The sequence below is a fragment of the Misgurnus anguillicaudatus genome, chromosome 3, assembly GCF_027580225.2.
Source record: "Misgurnus anguillicaudatus chromosome 3, ASM2758022v2, whole genome shotgun sequence".
Classification (NCBI taxonomy): domain Eukaryota; kingdom Metazoa; phylum Chordata; class Actinopteri; order Cypriniformes; family Cobitidae; genus Misgurnus; species Misgurnus anguillicaudatus.
In genome coordinates this window covers 26,852,898-26,880,167 of record NC_073339.2, presented here as the reverse complement: position 1 = coordinate 26,880,167, position 27,270 = coordinate 26,852,898, and the positions used below count along the sequence as shown (strand labels likewise).

At 39.8% G+C, this 27,270-nt stretch overlaps 2 protein-coding genes across 7 annotated transcripts in view; one reads left to right on the top strand and one right to left on the bottom strand.

The window, feature by feature from the left end:
* The window catches only part of pspc1 (paraspeckle component 1), a 39,401-nt gene extending 32,930 nt beyond the window's left edge, over positions 1–6,471 (bottom strand). For 4 of the 5 annotated variants that reach the window (XR_012367995.1, XR_012367997.1, XM_073863697.1 and 1 more), the window contains exons 1-2: positions 5,742–6,471; positions 953–1,254 (exon numbers count right to left, since the gene is read on the bottom strand). Coding sequence is in view for 3 of the 5 variants with exons in the window: in XM_073863697.1 (XP_073719798.1) it covers positions 953–1,254; positions 5,742–6,101 (662 nt within the window). In the remaining 2 variants the exon portion in view is untranslated. The remainder of the gene's footprint in view (positions 1–952; positions 1,255–5,741) is intronic. The other variant, XM_055205265.2, reaches the window with a different exon arrangement.
* A 794-nt stretch (positions 6,472–7,265) lies between these two features.
* dis3 (DIS3 exosome endoribonuclease and 3'-5' exoribonuclease) overlaps positions 7,266–27,270 on the top strand; it is a 232,895-nt gene continuing 212,890 nt past the window's right edge. The window contains exon 1 of one of the 2 annotated variants that reach the window (XM_073863687.1): positions 7,266–7,840. In XM_073863687.1, coding sequence (XP_073719788.1) covers positions 7,622–7,840 — 219 coding nt within the window. In that variant the 5' untranslated portion in view covers positions 7,266–7,621. The remainder of the gene's footprint in view (positions 7,841–27,270) is intronic. The other variant, XM_055205264.2, reaches the window with a different exon arrangement.

Genomic DNA, 27,270 nt, shown 5'->3' with positions numbered 1-27,270 from the left:
TATAATTAAATCAAAGGAAGATTAAAAAAGATGTTTCAAATTTATTTCCTCTAAAAATCTTAAAACCATGCTTGAGCTCACTTGATTAAAAACCTTTTAAAAACTATCAACAGAGTAAAAACGATTTAATCCAAGTATTCTTGCTAAGTATGCGTTCACAATAATACTGGTGCACACGCGCTGACGAGGACGAGCTCGAGAAGGGAGGTGGCTCGGTGGTAGTGGGGGAGGGACATAAAATTGTAAACATTTGGAAACTGCTCAATCCTCCAGAGTTGCCGACAGCAGCTTTAAATAAAATAAATAAAACTTTTGAGACCATTTAAAGAAAACCGTCTTCGCATTCTGCACTATCCATTAAAAAAAACATGTTTTATAGAACAAAAACAATAATTAAATTACATTTACAAGTACCATCGATACACTGCAGCAGTTATGCTACTAGGGGTGCACCGATAAATGCCGATATACACTAATAATACGTGGGCGATAACTCTTCTGAGTCGCACAGCCTATTCTGAATTCACAGATATTTTATGTACTAAGTCTTTTGATCAGTAAGTCCTTATTGATATAAAATCACTGTTAGTTTGACCTGTTTATAACATGCATTTAATAAAGCAACACTTGTCAAACATTATCATTATATTATTCTTCATTATCATGAAAATACCTGAAAAGGTTTGAAGAGCAGCAATATAAATAAATCCTTAAGCCATTTCCTGGAGCTGCGTGTTGGTCATAGCTGCATGTGTATGGTTCTTCGTCTGCAGGGCATATTGAGTTTCTGCACGAGAGCGCCCTCTGGCTTTTGGATGTAGCGGCATTTCACCGTAATTCATTGAGAAGCATAGCAAGCATCATCGCCCGATATATCAGTGCACCCCTATGCTACTACTTTTACCAAAATATTTGTTACGTTAAAACTTAATCTTGAAATTGTATTTATTACGTTGTAAGCAGAAGGGCTCCATCTGCACAGTGATCCAGAGCTTTCCGGGCAGCAGACTTATTGGCAAATTCCACAATACCTGTGCCTGTGGGTTGGCCATGGTCATCAACAAAAACAACTGTGCGATCTACTGGACCAAACTGAGAGAAGGCCTGTTCCAGCAACTCATTAGACACCACTGGAGAAAGGTTTCGTACTGTAAGTGTAGCTCCATGAGTTGCAAAACGGATATGAATATTCCTGTTCTTTAGTACTGTGCCATCCAACTCAGCCTTAGCAACTTCTGCTAGTGTCCTTGTCTCCTGAATAATCAAAGAGGTGGAAATTAACAAAAACAACAACATAGTACTTGTATGCCACAAGTATATGAATATAAAGTTATCAATTTATAGACAGTGTTCTTCTGTTCTCATTCTGATATCATTTGCCTCTTACACAGTAATTCTGGTAAATTACCATAAAATCACCAGAATGACTTTCCCAGCTAACAAATTTTAGTCCCTAAAACACTAAAAATTAATTAAACATTAATTTTTAGTTTTCCAAACATTATTTTTCCAGGTTTGTTTTTGGTTAACCAGCAAAGTTTTCTTTATGAAAATAGAACATTATTTTTAGGTTAGTAAAACCATAGATATGTATATAAAGGCTAGATGGCTCAAGGCGGAGTCCCTAACGGCATCACCTGGCGGCCATCTTACGACAGGGCGCTCGCTCACTCGTAGCATTGAGTGTAATGGTGCAGGTACTTTTAAATGACCATAACTTGCTCAATTTTCTACCGATTTTCAAACGGTTTGGGTTTTTACAAACGTTATTAACGTGGCTATAATTCTGGATGCTTTAACATGTTTCATGAATTTACTTTTTATTTTTAGTATAGGTATGCAGTGTCATAGGTACATCTTTGACGTTTATAACAAACCAAACCGTTTGAAAATCGGTAAAAAATTAAGCAAGTTATGGTCATTTAAAAGTACCTGCATCATAAAAACTCAATGCTACGAGTGAGCGAGCGCCCTGTCGTAAGATGGCCGCCAAAATGCGGACGTTGCACTCAGTTGGCCAGCAGCGCGGACGAGCCATCTAGCCTTTATATACATATCTATGAGTAAAACGTTCTCCTAACTTTAGGAGAAAAACATTAATTCTCTTCATATAGATGTGTCAAACTGATCGTGAATCACTCAAATATATATTTAAATTATGAGTTCCTGCCGGGCTACCAAAATGTATCTACGCCCTGCCTGTCGGGCTATCTTAGGGAGGATTCAATTTTTAACGTCTGCCCCACGTTCCGCATTTCAGCCAATCTCCTCTGATCACCCTACTAGGCACGCATTTATAATTATATTTAAAGAAAATCTAGTTCCTACATTCATTTTCTATACTTTAAGTGACTGGGTGATTTAACTTCCAAGTTGCTATTTAAGAGAGTATAAAAAGAGAACAAATAAAGGATATGATGAAACTTTTTTGTTGTTGTTTAGAAGCTGAGGATCTGGGGCCTGTTTCAATAAGGAGGTTAAACCAACTCGGAGTTAAAACTTGAACTCTGAGTTGACTTACTCTGAGCTAGGAAACTCTGAGTTTTCAGTTACAGAACAGCTTATCTGAGATCAATCGACTCTGAGTAGGTTGACTGAGTTAAGCGCGTGCACATACACTATGAAAAGCCATCATCAATGGAGCTCCGATATTACTATTAACCATGGCAACAGCACGTAAAAAAAGGTGTCTAAATCATTTTTACTACTAAAACTGAAAGTGTTACTGCAAGTCTGCAGCAACTACAAGCATATATTTTAAAGAAAAAAATTTGTTGTTGGAAATTGCTACTCTAGTAAATGCATACATTTAATTTTTCATCACAGTTAAAATATCAGAAGTAAATAAACTGAGGACTGTACGTTATAAATTTTTTTTTATGCAGATGCAATCCCATGGACAAAAAGATGATAGCAGCTAAAAATGAAATTAGGCATAATACTTAAGGCTACGAACTTTAAAAATGTTTGTCATGAATAAAACAGAAATACACTGAGCCGGGATTCGAACTCAGATCGCTGACAGTACATCTTCCCAAATCACTGTGCAACAGCACTCACTACACACTAGACCAGCGATAATAATGAGTGGATTCATAAATGTCAAGACAACTGTTTACATGTTTAAGAGCCACGCAAAGACTGATATTAGTCATAAGGATATTTATACATCTAAAATGACTGCAAAAAAAATAATAATAATTCAGCTAACATAAATGCAAGTGGATATGACAAAAATCCACTCAGGGTCTCAAAATCATTTTGCGACATAAATGTAACTTCCTACAATTGAATGCAACATCATCATCTACTACAGGATCCTCTATAAAAGCACTTTAAATTTTAAATCTCCTCAGACGGTCTCTACAACTAAGTATATGAATTTGGCTTTACTAGTCATTTCAATATACTGTTTAATTTTTTTGTTTGTTTAAATTAAAGTGTATTTTTTAATATATAAAGCACTAATGTAAAATGATTTGCACTGGCAATTTGATAATAACTTAAACCGTGGGGTACTATGCAATGGAAAAGCGCCAAAAGACAGCTAAAAACCTATTTTACAGTGTACCTAAAACCCCATTCACACAGACCTTTGGTCCCAGAAAATACCCGTAAAATTGCCAGGCAATCGTCTGTGTGAACACGAACTCGTCCCGTTAATCTTCTGGGATCGTTGCCGGAAAGAGGACCTAGTCAGATACACGGATAACCCTCTGTGTGAACAAGAAGCCGCAAGAATGCCGTAATGGGCGTGTCGTAGTGAGGACGCGCGCGTCATCACAACACAAGTTATGGTTCAGCTCCTTAAAACGAGAGATAACATGCATATAAACATTCACCACGAGAAATGTTGCAAACTAGATTGAAGCAGTTATCGGGAACTGATAAATGAGACGCATAAACAATGACGCACGTGCCGTAGTGAGGACGCGCGTGTCATGGCAACATGAAGTTGGTTCAACTCTTTAAAATAAGGAATTAACAACATTCACGACGAGAAATGTCAGCAAACTGGACTGAAGCAGATATCAGGTAAGTTAGTTTGTTACTTACTGCGTTCAAACGGAGATCATTCAGCAGCATAAAAGAATATCACGTCACGTGCTCATTTGAGCTATAATAAACGAAAATACCCGCACGTCATCCCAACAAGATATATCGTTCAGCTCCTCAAAATGCGGGTCTTAAATGCATATAAACAATCACGATGAGAAATGTCTGAAAACTGTTTTAAAGCAGAGATCAGGGAGCTCGTCAAATATCATCTCTGAAGCTGAGATCATTCACCAGCATTAGAACTGTGTGTTCACGCGCTCCTTTATAGTCTTATCATAAACAAAAATGCACGCGAGTGGTTTCTGGAGAGGGGAAATACTTTACAAACTTCAGACGCTGCGTAGAAGAGAGGGCGGGACTTTCAACAGGTCACGTGTCTTTCCGGGACCATCAGATGCCGTGTAATCTTGGCAGTGTGAATGAACAAAAACTCTAACTATTCCGGAAAAATCCAGGATGCCTGTCCCGTGTATTTTACGGAATGTCTGTGTGAAAAGGGCTTAATAAACATGTGCACAATGAATGAATGTACTAAAGCAACTAACAAGATTAAACACCGCTACTCCTTTAAAAATGGGGAGGCCACAAGAAACTCTGAGTTTACAGGATAAAACCTGCTCCCGACCAGGTTAGGTTCAGCGAGTAAGTTACCCCAGAAACAGACTCTGAATACAAGTTACCTCTCCTTCTGAAACAGGCTTGACTTCCCCCCTGTCTCAGGTTTAACCTACCTCTCATTTTGAAACGTAAAACTCAGAGTTCCCTCATTTCAGGGTTAACATACAGGGTTTTCACTTAACCACCTTTCTGAAACGGGCCCCTGTTCTTTCATTGGATATATTGTATATTTACATATTTAAAGAAGAAAAGTAATGGAAGGCATTAAACATTTGTGGAAAAAAATGGTAACACTTTACAATAAGGTTGTTAACATGAACTAATAATGATTTGTTATAATTTCAACAATTACTAATACTTTATTAAAACCTTGTTAACGTCTTTATTGCACTATGAACATACAATTAAAAGCTTTATTTCTATTAACTAACATCAACAAAGATTAATAAATACTGTAACAAATGTATTGCTCATGGTTTGTTTTATGTTTTGATGATCAGTTAATTCATTGGTTATCAGCAGGTTATGGCTAACTTAATGGTATTGGCAAAATTCAATATCACTCGACCTCAACAACATTAAGAAACTGGACATTTACATTTCTGGACTTATACAGATCAACGTTTTTAGAATGTTTAGTTGTTCAGAAAAATTAGGTTATAAGAACAGAACCATAGGCTACGGATCAGATTTACACTTTAAATGACGTTCTATTAGCATAAATGGAAGTTTTTACATTCCTGCAAGGTTTCAAATAAACGTAACTAGAATGTTTTGTAATTAATTAACGTTCCAGGAACATCACACTAACCTAAATAACATTCGATTCATATTTAGGAAACGGGACATTTTTACATTCCTGCCATGTTCAAAAATAACATTTCTAGAATGTATTATTGTTCAGAAATCTCTTAAACATTTTAACGTTATAAGAACATTCCAAAACACCGTTCCCACAAACCAATTAGGCTGTTTGGAAAACGTTCTCGGAACATGTTTGCTGTTTTTTTTCGCATATTTTCTGGATTTCATACATGTCTTATAATGCTGAAAAAGTGCTTTACCAGGCGTATAAAGCCGAATCCTTTGTCTTTGTTGATGTGCACATCGTTGGTCTCGCCATATTTTAAAAAAAGTTCCTTGAAATCTTCCTCTGTTATATCCGTCGGGAGATTACCAACAAACAGTCGGCATCTCTGAGTAAATGTTTTCTCTCCGGGTTTTCTATAGCTTTTAAGTTCAATGGTCGTCTCTTTCGGTGCAATTTCTGTGTCTAATGCAAGACCGGGTTCCCGTGGTGAGTGAGTTTTAGCATCCATTCCACTGCTGTCAGGTGGAGATTCTGCGTCGAGTTTTGCATTCTGCAGTTTCGATGATGGAACACAATGTTGTACATTTACCTGTTTCGGATCATAGTTTGCCATAGCTCCGAAGTAAGCTTCCTTTCATCAACACAATTAATCAGTATGTGCAACTCCACTCTCAAGCAGGAAACATGTGATCTCCACTCTCGAACACGAAATACTAGAGCTGTGTCCGAAACCGCTCCCTATCCACTATATAGTGCACTATATCGGGTGTCGGCCATTTTGTAGTGGTGTCCGCGTGAACAACTTCATTCCCCACATTGGCCCTGTCCCAAATGGCACACTCTGGACTTGTGGTCCTCCTCAGAGTCCACACTTTGATGACATCACGTAGTCCAGACTTCAGGGACCCTTGATGCGAGTCCACGTGGGTGCACCGGAGTCGTATTTTGGGACAGACTCGAGCATCACACCGGAAATAGGTAGAGAAGTTGCCCGTCAGTGTGAACTCCTCCCTTCCTTCGTCTGATTGGTCTGATTGCCCTTTCGCAAGGACTTCTGTGTTGGTAAAGTCCGCGAAGCCTGCTGCAGCTGCAGTGCGGGCTTCGCTGAAGACCGCATCAAGGGGGCAAAGGAGGCGCTGATGAGCACACTTCAAAGCGTAAAAATGACAGATGGGACCCCCGACGGACTCGTAGACTTAGCGAGAACGCGCAATTTAAGGCCACGAGACCAAAAGTCCACATGAAGTGTGCCATTTGGGACAGGGCCATTCATTCACTACTTTCTACCCACAATGCACTCTGATTTTGAGGGAACATTCCATAGATAGGCTATGTGGTACATTCGATGTACACTCGAGCTATATATATATATATATATATATATATATATATATATATATATATATATATATATATATAAAATAGTATAAAATAACCTACCACACAACAAAACAACAAAAGTGTATAAACGTAAATTTGTGGCATCGAATGTACCCTATAATAGATTTTTTATTTGTCAGAGTCAAAGTCAGAGTGCGTTGTGGGCAAAAAACAGTGAACGAATGAATGAATGTTGGGAATGAAGTTGTTCACTCAGGTTTCGGACACCACTACAAAATGGCCGACACCCGATATAGTGCACTACATAGTGGATATGGAGCGGTTTCGGATACAGCTCTAGCTTATGTATACACCATTGCGCATGAGCTAGCGCCCTCCGAATATAGTGTAGTAAGGTGTTAGTCCCGTAGATGGCAGCAATGCAACTTTTTTGGATGCCGGCTGCCGTAAAACCTCAAAGAAGTAGAAGAAGAAGCTAGCGCCCTAAACATCAAATGGACAGCCAGTATCTTTAAGAGAGTTTCAAAGTGTAAAACTTAGTGTGCAATTTAATCTATACATTCTTTGTGTTTTAAGATTTTCGATATTTGGACATCCTTTAAAATACAATGTAATGTATTTTATTGGATTTGTAGGATGTGGACTAACAAGGACTGAAGTCTTAACTCCGGAACAATACTTAGTTGACACCCTGGTTACACACGTGCGGTAACAGTGTGGTGTGTTTTGTGGGGATACGCTTCTAAACGGCACCGTAGCTATTGTAGAAATCTCCTGTAGAAAAGCTGGACCATGTTGAAATCTAAAACGTTTGTAAAGAAGACTCGTTCTGGTGGAGTGTTAAAGATAGTGCGGGAACATTACCTACGAGATGACATCTGGTGTGGAAGTGAAGTTTGTAGGGAGTGCAAAGATGAAACCCCAGTACTGCAGGAGGACGCATGCATAAAGAGTAGCCTGTGCCCATTTTCCCACTACTTAATCCCAGACACCAACGTAGTTTTACATCAGGTATGTGATTTTCTTAATTTTAACCATTTGCCGCATGTGACTTAATTGCCCAGTTGTTGGTTGCCTCAGTACTCTCAATAATCATGCCTGTGATTTAAGTTTTTGAATTTAAGTCAAACTAGACTACATATGCTTTTATCCCTTAATTGCAATATCACTAAATACAAGATACATCCCCAGCAATTATAACCAACCCAACAAAACCTCGTTGAAAAGACGTCGAAATGACGACTTTCCCAGTCGTTTAAAATTTAATGACGTAAAATTCTGGTTGAAAAGTGAAAGGTCTAGAAAAGGGCTAATTTGGTTGAAAAGTGATGTCTTTCCAAGCGTTTAACCTCATTTTAAGAATGTATTATATAATATAATAATTATACTATTATTATTAGGCTAATTTATCTCAAAATAGGACAGCTAATAAAAAGATAATACAAATTTAATGATATGTCAAATACACATGACACGCATATCTCATTAATTGGTTTATTGTTTTTTCAGGCATAGTATCCCTCACCTTTCATCTTACCTTCATTATCAGTTATTCTGATTGTCCCACTTTGACTGTATTTCTAATGACAAAGAAAACCTATTGTGTTCTGCTGTTTATACCAGAAATTGTCTTTCACATGCATATAATCACAGATTATACATGCATGGAATTGTTTTAAAATTCAAATAAGTTACAAGATAATATCACAAATTCACACTATCACAAATACAAAATACTGTGTGGAGAAATGTATTTAAATACAAATACAGGGGAAAAGTGTGGGCACAATGGGCAAACTGTGAGCACATATCTGGGTCTTAAAGACCCAAAAAAGCTGTTCATTTTTAAAGTACAAAAACGTTTGGCTGAATAATTGCTCTAGTTGAAAGTAGTAGTAACAAAAAAAAAGACTAACTAAAAATGTTTAACATACATTTCTTTTACCACTGGGTATAAAAATGTAAAGTAAAATATAGGAAATTGGGCTTGTGGATTGAATATAAAATTATTTTTATTTAAAGGAATAGTCTACTCATTTTCAATATTAAAATGTTATTACCTTAACTAAGAATTGTTGATACATCCCTCTATCATCTGTGTGCGTGCACGTAAGCGCTGGAGCGCGCTGCAACGCTTCAATAGCATTTAGCTTAGCCCCATTCATTCAATGTTACCATTTAGAGATAAAGTTAGAAGTGACCAAACACATCAACTTTTTCCTATTTAAGACGAGTAGTTATACGAGCAAGTTCGGTGGTACAAAATAAAACGTAGTGCTTTTCTAAGTGGATTTAAAAGAGGAACTATATTTTATGGCGTAATAGCACTTTTGGGAGTGCTTCGACTCGCCTGAAAAGTTCGCTCCCCTTCTCCCTCTCATAATGGGAGAGGGAGGGTGTTACTGCGCCGAGTCGAAGTACTCCCAAAAGCGCCACCACGCCACAAAACGCAGCTCCTCTTCCAAATCCGCCCAGAAAAGCGCTATGTTTTATTTTGTACCACCAAACTTGCTGGTATAACTACTCGTCTTAAATTGGAAAAACGTTGATGTGTTTGGTCACTTCTAACTTTATCTCTAAATGGTACCATTGAATGAATAGGGCTAAGCTAAATGCTATCGAAGCGTCGCAGCGCGCTCCAGCGCTTACGTGCACGCACACAGATGATAGAGGGATGTATCAACAATTCTTAGTTAAGGTAATAACATATTTTAATATTGAAAATGAGTAGACTATTCCTTTAAAGGACAAGTTCGGTATTTTACACTTAAAGCCCTGTTTTCAGATTGTTTAAGATGAAATAGAATGGTTTTGACTGAAATTTGGACATAATGCTGGCCCGAGAATTTCGGGGTGTTTCTTGTATCACCTCCCACCTCTATTGGCGCTTTTCCATTGCACAGCACCCCACGGTTTGGTTTGGTTTGGGTCGGGTCAGCTTACTTTTGGGAGCTTTTCCATTGGGATCACTTCGTAGTACCCGATACTTTTTTTCGTACCACCTCGGTTGGGGTTCCAAGCGACCCGAGCTGATACCAAACGTGACGTGTAAACACTGTAGATCACTGATTGGTCTGAGAGAATCGTCATCGGCGTCATCCTATTATGTACAGGGTAGGCTTGCCGCGATAGTCGGTGAAACGGTGATTACCGGTGCTTCAGCCTCTCCCCGGTTAGAACACTTGCCCACCGCGACACCGTCTTTCACCGTCGTTTTGATATTTTCGTGTAATTAAATCATTTAGTTTCGTTAGAGAGAGCAAACACACTAAGAACTGAATGTGTCTGCTGAGCGGAGCTGAACGCACGTCCCGTCACAGAGCAGGTGTCAGATTTCATTTATTTCTATCAGAGTGTGTGAGGCAAGCTGACTGACCAGATGATAGCAGAAGCCGCGTGCTTACTTGTTTTTGTTATAATATACATACATGATGTTTAATATAAGCGGGATCGTTTTGTTGTTGTGTTTTTCATCAAGAAAAATAAACCCATCATTCAAGCAGCGCTTTATGGAGAAGTAGCCGGTTGCTCTGCTTGGGACTGTCGGGTTCAGTCAGAACTACCTGCGCACATTGACTCAAGCACTTAATTAAACCAGCTGTTGCACTCGCATTGCATGCAAATGCATACGCGATTTAATGCAGCATACACAAGAACTGCATTTAAACAGTTGCGTAATTCAAAAGTGAAAGTAAAACGTGCACGTCTGCATGCGCATTTATAAGCCCCTCCCACACGGTGATACCGGGATCACCGGGTTTGTGACGCGCCGATTAACCGGTGGGAAAATTCTGTCACCGCGGCAACCCTAGTACAGGGGTGCAAACTTGTCACCTTTCGGCGAAATTCGCCGTTTTTTGATACAAAATAGGTCATTCTTGTGATTCGTCTAGATCCGATGAGTTTTTGAAAATGAGGGGTGAGGGGGGTCTGCGACATGGTAGCAGTAAATGAAATTATGAAAATCATGTCCAGCTATTGTGGTAACGATGTCAAATTACTAGCCAGTTTGGCGGGTTATGTTTTACAATTTATAGCCACCTCATTTGCTGCCGAAGTTTAAGCAGTCTGCAGATTGAGTGCACATACTTAACTCGTAGTATTTTCTCATTTGAGGTTACGCGCCCACGTCACGTTGCTGTGCGCGTGGTCATAAAGCTTAACATTTGTTCACGCACCGCAGTTTTAAGTTAAGTGATTTTAAGCCGTTGACAACAGTGCTATATGCGCTATATACCTGTTTCTGTTTAAGAGGAGCGTGCAAGCCGCGTATCCGCTTATATAAGAGCGCTTGTGTCTTGTCACCTTTTTCACCCCTGATGAGTTTGCACCCCTGTATGTAAAATATTAGCATGTTGTCATCTGTGCTCTGCTGTAAATTTCCAAACACCCTTTTAGCGATGAAAAACATCCACAGGTTGTGAATCAGGAACACATAAAAGTGTTTTCCAGACTTGCAGTTTGTGGCGGCACATTGGCGACGTGCACGTCAGTATTATTTATGCTTTAATGCAACTTCATTGAGGCTCAGCGGAGCGTCGTCGACTGACGCCACGGGTGTTTGAACAGAAACTGTCATGTGAGACCGAGGTAGTTATAAACGCGATGTGCAAACATCTATTTGTGGTGGCCAATTTTAATTTTGTGGCGGACTGATAAATAAATAAATTAATGGGAATGTACAAGGACGCTCTCACTTGTATGATGTCACAGCAGTATGCAGCGCAAATATAACGACATGTCTATAATCCCTCCCACTGCGAAGTGATACTAAACTCAATGGAAAAGCTAACCACGCCAAAGTGAGGTGAGCTGACCCGACCCAAACTAAACTAAACCGTGGGGTACTATGCAATGGAAAAGCGCCATAAAATGGCTGTATAGGTGCACAGGAACAATCCTTCCTAAAATGCATTAAACTTTCATTTACAAAGACGTGAAACTCTCTGAGTGGTCAGGGGTGTTCACTGATATGCTCACACAAAAATTGCTGCAAAGACGCATTCCAACAGGTTTTATCGTAGTTTTGTCCAACTCCATTGACTTGTATTATATGTGCTGTGAGGTACGGTATTACTCCGCGCCGGAACTTTGTTTGTATTCTTCCAATTGGCAAAGGCGGATTATCGCCCCCAACTGGGCTGAAGTGTTTATTATTCAAGCTCTCAGCGGAAGAATGTACGGGTGTGAGGCATTTGAAAAAAATAGGTCCACAAGTTTACAACGAATGCTAAAACACCTGTTGGAAAGCATCTTTTGCAGCGATTTTTGTGTGAGCATATCAGTGAACACCCCTGACCACTCGGTGAGTTTCACGTCTTTGTAAACAAAAGTTTAATGCATTTTAGGAAGGATTGTTCCTGTGCACCTATACACCCATTGTAGAGGTGGGAGGTGAAACAACAAACAATCTAAAAACAGGTCTTTAACCCTCAAACGCTCCTCGTTTTCTGTTTACACTTCTGGCCCTTGGGGTCTATATGACCCCAAAATTGAAAGCATAATTGTAAGAAAAATATACATTTTCAATAATACAAATAATATATAATTTTTTTGTTTACTTCTCATCTTTACAATAAAGCTGTGTTTTGAGAGATTTGAAGTAGTTTTGTACCTGTTTACCACTAAAATCCTCAACTACTCAATTGGCTTTCCTGAAAAATATCAAATTTTTATGAAAATTCACATAAATTATTATCTAAATTTGATTTAAATTGTTTTTAGATATTAATATAGGTGTAAGGGTGTTGAATTCAGGCATCGGTTTTTTAGAAAAAAACACAAGAGAATTACAGTGTAGGAATTAAATCATTTAGACCTGCAGATTCCCATAGAGACCCATTCATTTTCCTGGATATGGACAACTGCTCAAATCATTACTTTTGTGATACATTTTGTAAATGTATGTTTATATAAACATTAGAAAGGATATTAAAAATAAATATTATGTCAAATAGTAATTTTTTATAGTTTTTGATGCATTTTGAAATGTCCGTTTTTACAAAATGCCATAGAAATTTGACTGAGTGTAAGTGTGTGTGTGTGTGTGTGTGTTTGCACGCATGTGTGTGCACTTATGTGTGTGCGCGCACGTGTGTGTGTGTGTGCGTATGTGTGTGTGTGTGAGAGAGAGAGAGCCAGCGTGTGTGCTTGAGAGAATGTGTGTGAGAGGCAGAGGGAGAGAGCATGTGAGTGTGTCTGTGTTTGTATGTGTGTGTTTGTGTGTGTTTGTGTGTGTGTGTGTGCACTTATGTGTGTGCGCGCACGTGTGTGTGTGTGTGTGTGTGTGTGTGTGTGTGTGTGTGTGTGTGTGTGAGAGAGAGAGTGTACATGTGCGTGCATTAGGTTACACTCCTTTATATCTTTTTTCTACATTTGTGACTGATTTTATTTGCCAAATTTGATAAAAATGCTCTCTGTCGTAGTCATGCGTGTGTGCGTTTGTCTGCGTGTGTTTGTATGTGTTTGTGTGTGCGTGTGTGGGTTTGTGTGTGTGTGTGTGAGTGTGTGAGAGAGAGAGTGTGCATTAGAAGGAGAGAGAAAGAGCATGTGTGCGTGTGTGTGTGTGTGTGCTTGCGTGCATGTGTGTGTGCGTGCGTGCGTGCGTAAGCGTGTTTATGAGTGTACATGTGTGTGCATTATGTCACACCCCTTTATGTGTTATTTTCTGCATTTGTGACTGATTTTATTTGCCAAATACCACACAAATGCTCTCTGTGGCAGTCATACCTTTGTGTGTTTGTGTGTGTGTGTATTTGTGTGTATTTGTGTGTGTTTGTGTGAGCATGTGTTTTTTGAATTGCATTTGTGCACAAGAATAAGGCCTTAATTTCTGTGTCAAAAATTTCAGATTTATGTTGGATTTATTGATATTTATTTTTTGACAAATGGAAAAAAAAAGATTTTTTTTGCATTTCCCCTTCACTTTCAATTAGGGTCATATTGACGCAAGGGACAGATTAATAATTTTTTTACAGACCTTTTGAACAACCGAATCAAGCCCAGTTTTTTATGTAAAGATAGATTATTTAGGAAAAGTCACAAAGTTTTATATCTCTGAGATGAAGGGAACCTTTTTTGTTAACCAATGAAATGTCGTTTGGGGTCATATAGACCCCAAGGACCGATTGAGGGTTAAGTGTAAACTACCGAACTTGTCCTTTATCACAACTAGGGATGTCCCGATCAGGTTTTTTGCCTTCGAGTCCGAGTCATTTGATTTTGAGTATCATAATCTGCCGATACCGAGTCCCAATCCGATACTTCTATAATACATAAAAATAAAGAATAAAGAAGAGCGAAAAAACAGATCCAGGATAGAGCTGCACGATTAATCGTTAAAAGATCGTGATCTCGATTCAACCCCCTAAACAATCTTAATCCAGCATTTTGACAATTCAGGTAATTATATTTTTAAGGAGAAAAGACGCAGTCTTGTCAGTTCTCTCGACAACACGCAATCACAGCAGCCGCGATGACGTCTTGACGTTATATTTATTATTGCGCAGCCAGGTGTGCTCGTGTTCGCTCCACTGATAGAGCGGATGCTTTCGCCGAGAAGTTAGACAGAAAGAAACAGAAACTAAAGAAAATATGCATGAGGCAGAGCAATGCGCATGTACGTCCGACAAGAACCCAAAAGGGTTTTTAGCATGGGGAAACATTGGCTTCGTCCAAATAACCACACTTGCTGTCTTTGCACTTGATTACTTGACTACTTACATTACGGTTTCCTGTATTTGGCCCAAGTGTACTGGGCGTGAAGATTAAGCGTGCATGTAGATTAATTCACCTGATGGACTTTCACGCCGCCAGCGAGAGCGTCAAAAAACGCTCGAATGTAATTTTTTGGAATCCTCTCAAGCGGGGGTTTCCGCCTTCTGATTGGTTGCCGTCGTACTGCGTCATAGCCCATTACCATAAAGTAATGTTAATCCATGTCTACTTAAAATGTATATTTAAATTTTTTTCTTTAAAAAAATGAATACATAATTACTCTACTATTAACATTAACCGAATTTAAAGATTATCTACACTTATCTGAAACTTTCAGACACATAATTCTTTGCACCTGTGGGTTTGTGTGTTAGTGTTAAACTAATGTTCAGGGGTTGTACATCTTTAAAATTAACAAAGTTCTTGAGAATCGTGAGAGAATCGTGATCTTTATTTTAAGCAAAAGAATCGTGATTCTCATTTTATACAAAATCGTGCAGCTCTAATCCAGGATGTTCCTTATGTCATGCCGCACGCATTGCTTTTTCTGTGTGGAGTCAGAAGTAGAGGTCTACACGGGTCCAAAAATTCCTACCCGAACCCGATCAGACCCGTAAATGTGCTACACTGAACCGACCCGCACCCGTCTGTTGTTTTGAAAGCTGGACCCGGAACCGACCCGGACCCGTCTAATATTTAAAAGCTGGACCCGGATCTGACGCGGACCCGTCTATTATTTAAAATCTGGACCCGAACCCGTCCGGGAAGACACAGACCCGACCGGCAAATATTCTTTAGCTAAATGTTATTAATAAGTCAATAAACAAGTAGCGAAAATTAAACTTTTTGTCTTACCCATAACGTTAGAAGTTAGTCTTCTCCCTCCTTGTACCTGACTGTGTGATGCACAATCCTTACTTCCAAGAAAGTTCCTTATTTCATGTTATTCCTCTCTTGACGATTGAAATGTTTAATGCTTATTCCAGCTTTAAAACTCCACTTTGTTGTGTATCGGGTCAACTTGCTTAATAATGTTTGCCCATTTGGATTATAATAACGATTGCTCGTTCGGTGTCATGGCTGCTTTCGTTAGCTTTACTTTGCTATCATCTCTGTGTTTTTTGAGCAGAGTCTGCACGAAAACCTTAGATATAATAGCAAGACGGTCAATTTATAATATTATTATAAAAATTAGAGAAGTCAGTGCAAAATGCGCAGTACGACGGAATATGCAGGGAACTACACTAACCTTTTCCACTGGTGGCACTTGCGCTACCAACTTTTTCAGTTACTGGCGCAAAATATGATTTGGTCGCACATATTTTTTTCAAGTTATATTAAGGCGCTCTGGATAATAATGAACAATAATGAAACTGTATTGCATACAGATATGCTTTTTATTTTACTTGCCATCTTTTAAACCACATGCCTTCTTGTTTTCTTAAACGTTGCAGTGTTTCCTTCCCACAGATCTGAAATTTACTTGTGGTGGTAGCCGGTGAAAAGGGCAATTATTACCCACTAACAAATAATGGTCTACTATACATGTGACGAAGAACTAATAATGTGTGACACAACACAATACTTTGATTTATTGAAAATTAATATTAATTTCACATTATACTTTCTTTGCCATTAACAAAGCTGACACTGTTTGTCAAAGCACCACGAAAACACTTACTGTTTTTGCAATGATATATGAAGCAATTAGACCCCAATTGATCAAACTCAATATAATACAATACTATGTATAGTATATTAATAGACAGTGCAGGTCTATAGATTATAAATGTGACTGATGTTATAATGGTAATAATTTCTATTAGATAGAGCAGAAGCAGTAAAAGTGCCAATCTTTCTATTTCTCTCTTGCCGATTTAAAAAGCTTAATCCCCTCATTATTTCAGATTTAAAAGTCTACTTGCTGTCCCGGTGACAGACTTTACATTGCTTTGCTCTTTCAGTGCAATTGGCTTGACATTAGCATTGCTTTTTGCTACAATCTCTGTCCAAACTTAATATGGATATGGTTTTAGAAAAGATATGGTTTATTAATAATAAGATTATTAAAAAAATGTGAGAAAGAAAATGCAGCGCGTGGTTGTAACAAGAACCATCGCCATAGAAACCGGAGGCACGCTGAAAATGCACTCGAGCTTTAGCGCGGTAGTGCTCATGGCCGTTTTCCGATCGACTCGGGTTATAAACACAATATTAATCAGACTTGGGACCCAAAGTAATTAAACTAGGACCTAACCGGACCCGACAGACCATTTAAAATATAAACCCGGAACCATACGGGTCCCGCGTCCTCAGTGAAGAAAGACCTCTGCTCAAGTTCAGACACATGGAAGACACTGCGCTTGCGTCGCGTCGCACCAAATTCATTGAGAAACAGCTGAGCACGCAAACGCACACTGATAGGGAGAGACACGACGTGCTTTCACGCAAAATGAAGCCAACGTGTTGATGGCTCAGAGCACGTTATAAAACGTATTCTTAAAATCCACATTTCTGTTTTAATAAATGCTCATAGTAAATCATAGCATATTGTCTAAAACATTAGGTAGCACATTTGCGACCCATTAAAAATTAGGGTCGCAACGGCAGTTCAAAAGGTCGCATATGCGACCATTTTGGTCGCAGTGTAGCTCCCTGATATGTCCCGCCTTCTAAATAAAAGAGCCAATTGTCAAAGGTAAAGTCATTGCGTCTAACTGCAGAAGCTCCTGACTGGTAGCCAGAGAAACATTACAAGAGCGCATGCGCGTTAGCTGCCTGGTTGGAGCAACCAAATATAAACTTTTTAACGCAGTTTGAGCGTCATAGAAAAAAATGTATGCGACAGTTCATCTAAGTTTTTGTTGCTGGAGAAATATTTTATTTAAATGTGAGTGTGTGTTCTCCGAGTCCGATCGACCTCGGGTATTGCCCACAATGTTAAACAGACCCGGTACCCGAAGTAATAGATTGAGACCCGACCCGGACCCGGCTGATCATTGAAAATATAGACCCGAACCCGTACGGGTCCCGGGTCTTCGGGTCTCGGGTCTTCCGTGTAGACCTCTAGTCAGAAGGGTCTAACTCTGTGCCAGCGCATAACTATAGATGTGTTAAAAATAATGAAAATATATGTAGTATGTATGTGCAGGGGTTAAATTGGGGTTTGTTTTGTGGAGATGCTCTGTTAGGAGGGAGGGTTCGAGGGGTAACATGTTTTATCCTGATGACAGCAAAGCCACTGGTGTGTTTCAATGACATTTTGGACCTCTGATAGGATTTTATAAGTTTCAGCTTTAAAGCTGTGCCACAGGTTGACCCAAACTTTAAAACCTGAACTTTAAATTAAGCAAATCTATGAGTCTGACACCCTATATGCATTTGTTGCACATGTCATTGTGCACTATTGATCAAACTTTGAAGGAAGTTATAAGAATCAACCTCCTTGACAAGTTCTAGGCATAAGATGGGCTACCCAAAAGACTCAATTAACAAGAAAAACAACATACTGATTCAGCAATAAGCTATGTCTTATAAATTAGCCATAGAGATTCCCTAAGCTGGTCAGCAGTTAGTTAAACAATCACAATAGTTAGGTCGTAATAGATTTGTATAATCAAAATACTTTATTTTATTAAACTATACAATAAGTTGTATCCAGTTATCTAGTTAACATATTGTAATGAGATACGTGACATGGCTAAATACTTTAATTCTTTGTTTCTAGACTTCTATCAAGTTTTTTCAACTTGTGCACCATTCTTGCCTCTCTCTCTCTCTAAGGCTGTTTACACTTGGCATTAACATGTGTTTTCGTCGATCGGATCACAAGTGGACGACGTAAATGCCAGGTGTAAACGGTGTTCAAAACGTTTTGAGCTCGTCCACTTTCGACCACTTTCGACCACATCCAGAGGTGGTTGAAACCACTTTCGATCGGATCGCTTTGGAGTTGCGGAACGCACATGTGGTTGAATGCGTTCGAACAGCCACACGCGACCGCCTTCTCTCCGCCCATTTATCTAATCTGAGGTATTAAACACAAGTTTTACATCTTTTTTGACTTCTGGCGTGAACATTCGGTGAACAGCGCTATTTTTAGCCTTTCATTGATAAAACTAAGCGGCTCCGTTTCTTTTGAAAGCGTGTGAAAGTTGTGCTATTCTATTTCATTAATTGCGCTGAAAATTCAAAGAAAGCTCTTACATACTCATGTACAAAAGCATGTTTACTTGCTAAACAAGCAGTGCACTCCGACATATATTAGTTTGCATCCATATAAACTCATAATTACTCCCGCTCGGGTTTGAATGACAGCAGAGAGACTCGCCCACCGTCTCACAGACCACCCCCTCATGATAGTATTCAGCACAGAAGCGGTCGAAAGTGGACAAAAGAGACGGACTTAAATACCAGGTGTAAACGTAATGTGTCTCTCTCATCCACTTGTGATCCATTCGATGAAAACACATCTTAATACCAAGTGTAAACAGCCCCTAAGTCTCATCTCTGTAAGTGTGATCCTCCTGCGCGAATGCGCGTTCTTGAGGTTCTAAGTGAGACGGAGCTGCGTACTGATGTAGATTAACTGAGCACATTATAAACTATAATAACTAGTTTTCGGTAACAATGTCTTTTACTCACACGATTCAATGTGCAACGTGTGGCAATATTTTAATATGGATTACCTCCGTGAAAGATGCATGCACTTTATTTGGGTTTAAGTCAGAACTTGTTCCCTGATTGCTGTTTTCTACTATTATAAAGCTTGAAAGCGCAAGTAAAAAGGGGGCTGTTTACACGTGCTATTAATGTGCTGTCGTCGATCAGATCACAAGTGGACAATGCTAAAGACAGATGTAAATGATGTTCAAAACATTTTAGCTCATTCAGGGTGTACTCACACTATCCAAACCAAATCGCGCTCGGGTGTGTTTGACCCCCAAAGCCTGGTTCGTTTGACTAGTGTGATCGCTCTGTACCGTGCCTGGGCGCGGATTGGTTAACCGCGCCTCGGCCGGATTGCAGAGGTGGGCTGGAGCGCGGTTCACTTGGGCTCAAAAAAATAGAGCTGAACAGAGTGTTTTTAAATTTTCTGCCATTTTTTCACTCCCTCTTACTTCTGAGACATTGTCGGAATGGCCGTATATGGCAGACAACTGGACAATGACAACTGCAGCGGCAGAGGAGGTTGTTTGACGCACTCAGAGGGATTCGATGGATTTTAAAATATTGATACACTATCGATACAGCTAACTATCACGATAGTTAGCTGCAGCGATATTTTTGCACAGCCCTACATGTTAGAGGGCTGTCTGTCATTGTGCACCAAACGACTCAGAATAAAAAACACAGAACTAACATTACGGTGGTTTCCAGTGTTAAGAGAGTGCTTTACGTCCTGCTTTAAAAAAAAATCTTAATGACAAAAGCGCGCCGGGGCTCGGATCGATAAAACCACAGTGTGAGTGTGTGCATCTGAGGGAGTAGGGAGGGGTCACAATCGCGCTGGAGCATGGTTTGGTTTGGTTTGGATAATGCGAGTGCCCCCTCAGAGGTAGTCGAAAACACTTTTGATTGGATTGCTTTTGTTGTGTGAATGCGCACGTGGTCGAATGGCTAAGAGGCCTGCACCTCAATTCATCATGGCTCACAGTACGCTGCTCAACAGCGAGACACGCAGCCGCGGCACCCAGCCGGGCTCGCAGCCCGCTGTGAGTCCTCTCCTTCCCTTTGGACTGTTTTCGCGAGGGCACTCTCCACTTGGACAAACTTTGACCATCTCCACAGATTAATCCAATCAACGGAATAACGCAAGGAACTAGTGATCGACCGATATATCTGCCGGCTGATACATCGGGCCGATTTTAGCATGTTTAAGGTGTATTGGCATCGGCCGATGCGCGGCTTACGTTCGCCGATAGTTTTTCCCCGGCATTAATTACAGACAGGCGTCCACAGGCAGCTCTGTGTTGCTTGAGACGCTGCCTGCAGCCCGTGCATTGCCCCTCCCCCCACTAGCAGAGCGGAGCGCTGCAAGCCTGCTCTGGTAAGTTTTAAACTTCAAAGCATCTTTTAACTGTTTGACTGAAATATTGCCATATACTTTGAAAGTGTAAACACGTTATTCTATATGTGTGTGCAACCATAGCTAAGAAAGTTTGGTGGTCCAAATGGAAAACGTGAATGCCTATAAAACTGCTTGCCATTTTATTTAGGGAGCTTCAAATAGCGTTTAGGCTAACCGTATGCATACGGCAGCTGTTACGAACAGTGGTCATAGGATTAAATAATGCTGACGTTGTTTCGTGATTCCGTGGTATTTGTAGGAGTTTTATTCAGCGACCCCCAGTCTGACATTTGGACGCGTGCTCATAATGCCGCAAGCGAGCGCAGGTCATGTGAATCATAGCCAAACACCTGATCATACCTGGACAGGGTGGGTTTCTAATTCTCATCTCCATAAATATATGTAGTAGTAATGGCTAAAAATCTATATCCATTGCTGATAGTTTCTCGTCATTGTGGAGAGTGCAGTTCATGGTTGCATACGTTCATGGTTGTTAACGCGGGATATTGCGCAATTTTTTTATCACCATAAAAAATTAAGAAATTCAATTCATTTTATGTGACCGGAGAACTGTTAATTTGTAAGTTTTGTCAACATTTCCGTTCACTGCGAGCGCAAAGATACATGCACTCTCTCATCCATGTCTCTCTCACTGCACCTCTCTCACGTGCATGCGCTCTACTATCTGACCGAAGTCCGAACACAAATCCTCATGTATTTGTTCAGTTTTATGCATTTTAAGCGAGCTGAGGCAAACAAACTATCCCTCGCATTTATTATAGGGCCCTAGCAGGGAACTACACTAACCTTTTTCACTGGTGGCACTTGCGCTACCAACTTTTTCAGTTACTGGCGCAAAATATGATTTGGTCGTACATATCGCACAAGTTATATTAAGGCGCTCTGGATAATAATGAGCAATAATGAAACTGTATTGCATACAGATATGCCTTCTTGTTTTCTTAAACGTTGCAGAGTTTCCCACAGATCTGAAATTTACTTGTGGTGGTAGCCGGTGAAAAGGTCAATCATTACCCACTGACAAATAATGGTCTACTATACATGTGACGAAGAACTGATAATGTGTGACACAACACAATACTTTGATTTATTGAAAATGAATATTAATTTCACATTATATTTCATTAATCTAACCACCCCAAACTTTCTTTGCCATTAACAAAGCTGACACTGTTTGTCAAAGCACCACGAAAACACTTACTGTTTTTCCACTGAAATATGAAGCAATTAGACTAGTGTTGGGCGATATGCCCTATTTTTAGATCGTCCTATCGTCAGCCTGTGAGATCGGCGATACACGATAGTATCGGGGGGCGGAGCAGTAGTTTACCAATTTTTTTATTTGCTAATTTTTTACTCATTATAACAAGTCCCTTGATTGGTGGACAAAAAAAGAACAAGAGCAACGCCGTAATGACCGCAACCTTCTTAAAACTGATGCCATCAATGTGAGCGCGTCATTAAAACCCTAACCATGATTACTTAACTGTAAAAACATGCATCTGCGCACGCACACACACGTGCGCGCACATACAAACAATTCAATGCATTGGTTTAGTGCTGTTGCAGAAGACTACACGTGTCAGTAGTGGTGCTCTCATGAGGTGCCTTTTTAAACGCATCGGTCCAGCGGAACGCGATTAGGGATGCACCGATACCACTTTTTCCATCTCCAATCCGATTCCGATACCCGAATTCTGAGTATCGGCCGATTCCGATACCTGCCGATCCGATACTACTGTATTTTTCTTGAGCAATTTAAATTACACACACACACACACACACACACACACACACACACACACACACACACACACACACACACACACACACACACACACACACACACACACACACACACACTAACACTATATAAATGTGTATAGTGCTTTCTGCTAAATCTAGCATAATATAATTATATAATATATAGTTATAATTTTAAAGTAAAAACCAATAATTTAAAATGATTTACAAGTTACAAGAACATTAGTAATTATATTAACCATGGCAGTGCTTAGGAGAAAATAAAATAGGCACGTCTGATCAAATAAGTATGCTAAATATATTTTCCTTAATTGCGCAAAAAGTCACAGTAAAAAAGCTTTAGTGTGCAGATGGTTATTTTGGGAATTATGCACTTAACCGGACCTTTTATGCACATTTCGGGTGCAGAATTGATACGCCTAAATCATATTGAGTGCGCATTTTGCGCAATACTGTGCTTCCTGGGTGCAGCATTGATGCTCTAGAAGCGTCCTCACACTCACATGGGAATCCTCGCACCGCAATGGAAAGTTACATTCATAACTATTAAAACAAAGAGATTAGAGGCATCGTGTGCTCAGCACATACTGAATTGCATCCATCTAACAGCTTACTGAGACTTTATAAAATCAGATCTTTAAAACAGACAGTTATTGAGTGTTCGTGTGTTGAATGACGCGTTTCATCCGTCCGCTTCACCTGTGCATTAACTCAGCACATAGTGAATTGCATCCATCCAACAGCTTACTGAGCCTTTATAGACAAGTTTCCCGGGCGCTTCCGGTTTACTTCCTGTTTCTGCCAAGAACTTCCTGCGCATGCTGAGTAGTGGTGTAAACATGGCTTTGGAATGACAACATTCGACCGAAAATCTTGTAAAAAATTGTGTTTTGACCATTCCGCATCCAAGTAAGGTAACATCATGGGCGGACACCATGTCGATATTAGAGCCTGACCGATATGCGTTTTTTTCAGGCCGATGCCGATACAGATATTAGGGAGTAAAAAAAGACCGATAACGATATATCGGCCGATATTCTTTATGTGTACATTATAGTTCAGTATATACTACAGTATATTATACTAAAGTACTGTACATAGAATACACTATATACGTTAACATAATATACTATGAATAAATACAATGCAATGCAATGATCACTCACAAATGTGGTGGTCCAACACTTATATTGATGTGACAAAGATATGTACTATAGGCAAGAAGTTAACAATAAACTTTATTATCCAAAATTAGTTGGATATCAGTGCACTAAACAGTAAACTTGACTTATTATAAATAACTTTAAAACACAAAGAGAACAAAATACATAAAACTTGCATCATTTGCAGTTTTGACGAGAATAACTTTATAAAGAGAAACTTATGAAGTCATTGATTAATATTAGCTTTACAGTAAGTTGTGTACTTCACAAATTAGTTAGCCACTCACAGTTACGAAGACAATGCTTGACGGAGCACATACTAATGTACACTATGTTTAATGTTGTGCTTGTGCACAACGTTTTTATAACACAAACCCAGGGTTCCGTGCAAACTTTAGACTTTTATAAAACTAAAGCGTCTTCGCTCCGCCTCTTTTATTTAGCAAGGGTGTAGAGTTGCGCGAGCTTATTGAATCAATTGCTCTGAAATGAGCGTGTTAACTAACAACACAAGCAGCAGTAATCTCATATAGTGTTATATAAGTGCACGGCTGCGCGTAGTTTAAACGTGTCATTTCTCCGTCTCGCGTCATTTCTCCCGCTTGCGTTTTAACTCGCAAGTCGACATTAAAAACGATTAAAAACACCAAATGTAAGCGGAAATGCGTCTCTCTTGTCCATTTATAATCCAATCGACCAAAGCGCGTCTTAATACCAGGTGTAAAAATGTTGTGAAGAAGACACTGCGTGACTGCAGCCACCTGAACTGAGAGACTGACTGACTGAAGTGAAGGGGGTGGGGGATTGGCTGGTGTCACTACAGTGAGTGATCTGGGTCGCCATTAGCAACCAGTATGGCGCACTCTGCTGGACAAACAAGTACTTACATCTTTCAAATGCATTTAATGTGTTCTGTAACAAACGTTCATATCGGCGCATATCTGCGGCTTATACGCCGATACAGATATATCTGCGACATGCTCATATCGGCCGATAAAATCGGCAAAACGATAAATCGGTCGGGCTCTAGTCGATATGGCCCAGCATCACAACATCCAAGATCCTGTCTTATTTTATTGACTCCATGGCGGTGGATGGGAATGCAATTAATAACCTGAAAAGCTCAGCGGCGTTTCAGTCCCTCCATTCCGACAAAGTAGGCTGTGTACTTTTACACGATATGGGCAGTTTAATTTACCTAAAGGCCGATGTTCAACCAAGCCAGTCCGTTAACAATTCAGTGCATAATGCCTGGGTTTTGGTTACCAAGACGGGAGATGTGGAGACTGCAGGCTGTACGTGTATCGCCGGACCCGGACGTTCCTGTAGCCATGCAGCCGCCGTGCTTTAGAAGGTACGTTAGCCAATTTTATGCTTGTATTAGGACGTTTGTATATATCCGTGTGTTAATCTATAACAGAACACGAAGAGTATTAAAAATCAAAAGTAATCCCCTCTAACCTGCCTGCCTAGCATTTTAAATGCTCGTTGATCGGCGCTGATAGGAAGAGAGACACTTTGCATACATTGCAAGTTACTTTTACTTTAACAGTTACTTTTAAGACAACAACATGGTGTTTACAGTAAGCGCAGAATGCGGGGGTGTTTGACAGTGCTTTAATTAATTCGGTGCTAGGTGACAAAAGAGTTTATTGATAGCAGTGTTAATGGTATCAAGGAGGATGGCTCATAAACCAGGTTGCTGTACAAGTGATCAATCGCAGGAAAACCGTGGTTCATTTAGCGACAAAAAATAAACTTGGATGCAGTTTATTGTGCAAATGTGTAATCCATAGTTTACTTTTTCTGCGCGCTAACCAAAGATAGAAAAAGACGCTAACTCGCTAATCGGAAGTGCTTGGCAGACACAACCGGAAGTCGTTGGCAGAGTGAAAGGCTAATGGCGGCCCGCATATTTCAGCCGGGAAACTTGTACAGTTATCTTGTGTGTGTGCGTGTGTTGAATGACGCGTTTTCATCCATCCGCTTCTCATCAGTGGATTAACTCAGTTTGCATGTAAGTTACAGTGTTTCTGTGAACATTAATATCTTTAAATGTGCGTTTGTTCCTTCACATGAAGCTACTGAGTGTAAGATGACTTTGATTATAGTACATTAAACGTTTATGGTGCTTTTATAATACTTTGTCGTTTTAATCGCTTGTCAGTGACAACCATGCGTAACGCGCAGTATCGGAACTGGATCGGTCCTGTTAGTCCGATATCCGATCCAGCAAAAAAGGCCGGATCGGCCCCGATACCGATCCAGAATATCGGATCGGTGCATCCCTAAACGCGATCATATTATAAACACAATCATATATTAAACACGAGGGACGTGTTGCTACAACTACTTGAAATGCATATCATAAACAGGATTAATACCTAGTCATCTGACTTCGGACGGAGCGCAGCTTTCTGCACGTACGCGAGAGTGAGAGAGAGGCGCTAATATGCAGCGGGTCATATTTTAAACAAAAAGTAAAGTTTACGCATTAAACTGAACAAATACATAAGGATTATTACTTTAGTTTATGTTTAGACTTCGGACAGACGCGAGAGCGCGTTCACGTGAGACAGAGAGAAGCGCAGCTGCTCATGACGTGGCGCGCTGGATTTAGTGGTAGGAGACCAAGACGCGCGCATTAAGTGCAGGTACGTGCAAGAAGGAATTCTCTCTTTACAAGCTCTCCACGTAAAGTGAAGCCCACAAACCCTCATGTGAGGAAAAGCATGCATTGTGTTAATATAAAACTATGATGATGATAATAATAATAATAATAACCATTCGCCAACTATCGTCATGACTATCCCCATGAAAGCCTGCCATTGGCGATATGTCTGAAGATCGTCGATACACGATACTATCGTCTATCGGCACAACCCTAAATTAGACCCCTTTTATCAAACTCAAAATAATACAATACTATGTATAGTATATTAAAGCAACACCAAAGAGTTTTTTTACCTTAAAATAACGTTTCCAAAAAAGTTTCAGTGGTTCATCCACACAAAACAGGGTGCATGGCACTTTCACATTCGCTTTGCAGCCCTCTATCGGCCAAAACCGCATTAAAGAAGTTTCCAACCGTCGGGTAGTGGTCCTGTAGTTCGAGTGAAAACTACAAAAACTTGCTTTACTGCAGACCTACAATCCAATCAGAGCCAGCTATGCTGCAGTATTTACGACAGTGGTAATGAACAATTACGCTTCTAACCTGTAGGGGGAGCAAAGAGCCAGAGTTCTTTAGTGTTGCTTTAATAGACAGTGCAGGTCTATAGATTATAAATGTGACTGATGTTATAATTTCTATTAGATAGGCACTTTTACTGCTTCTGGTCTATCTTTCTATTTCTCTCTTGCCGATGAAAAAAGCTTAAAGGGCGTTTTGCAGGTAAAATTTTTCAACGAATTTGTGCAATTTGCTTGTTGATAATAAACATTTAAACTGTTATCCATTGTATTTTATGTTGTTGGGTATCACAAAACCCGAAAAAGTATGAAAAAGTACAGCAATTTGCAATGATTCTCCTTTCCCTCACAACGCACTGTATGACGTCACGCTGGGGAGAGAATTGACCAAAGCCGCCTTGAGAGCATTGAGAATGACTATAGAAAGACGAGTGAAGTACAGTTCTGATAGCGCAGATAATAGATAAATACATACATACATACATAGATAGATAGATAGATACATAGATAGATAG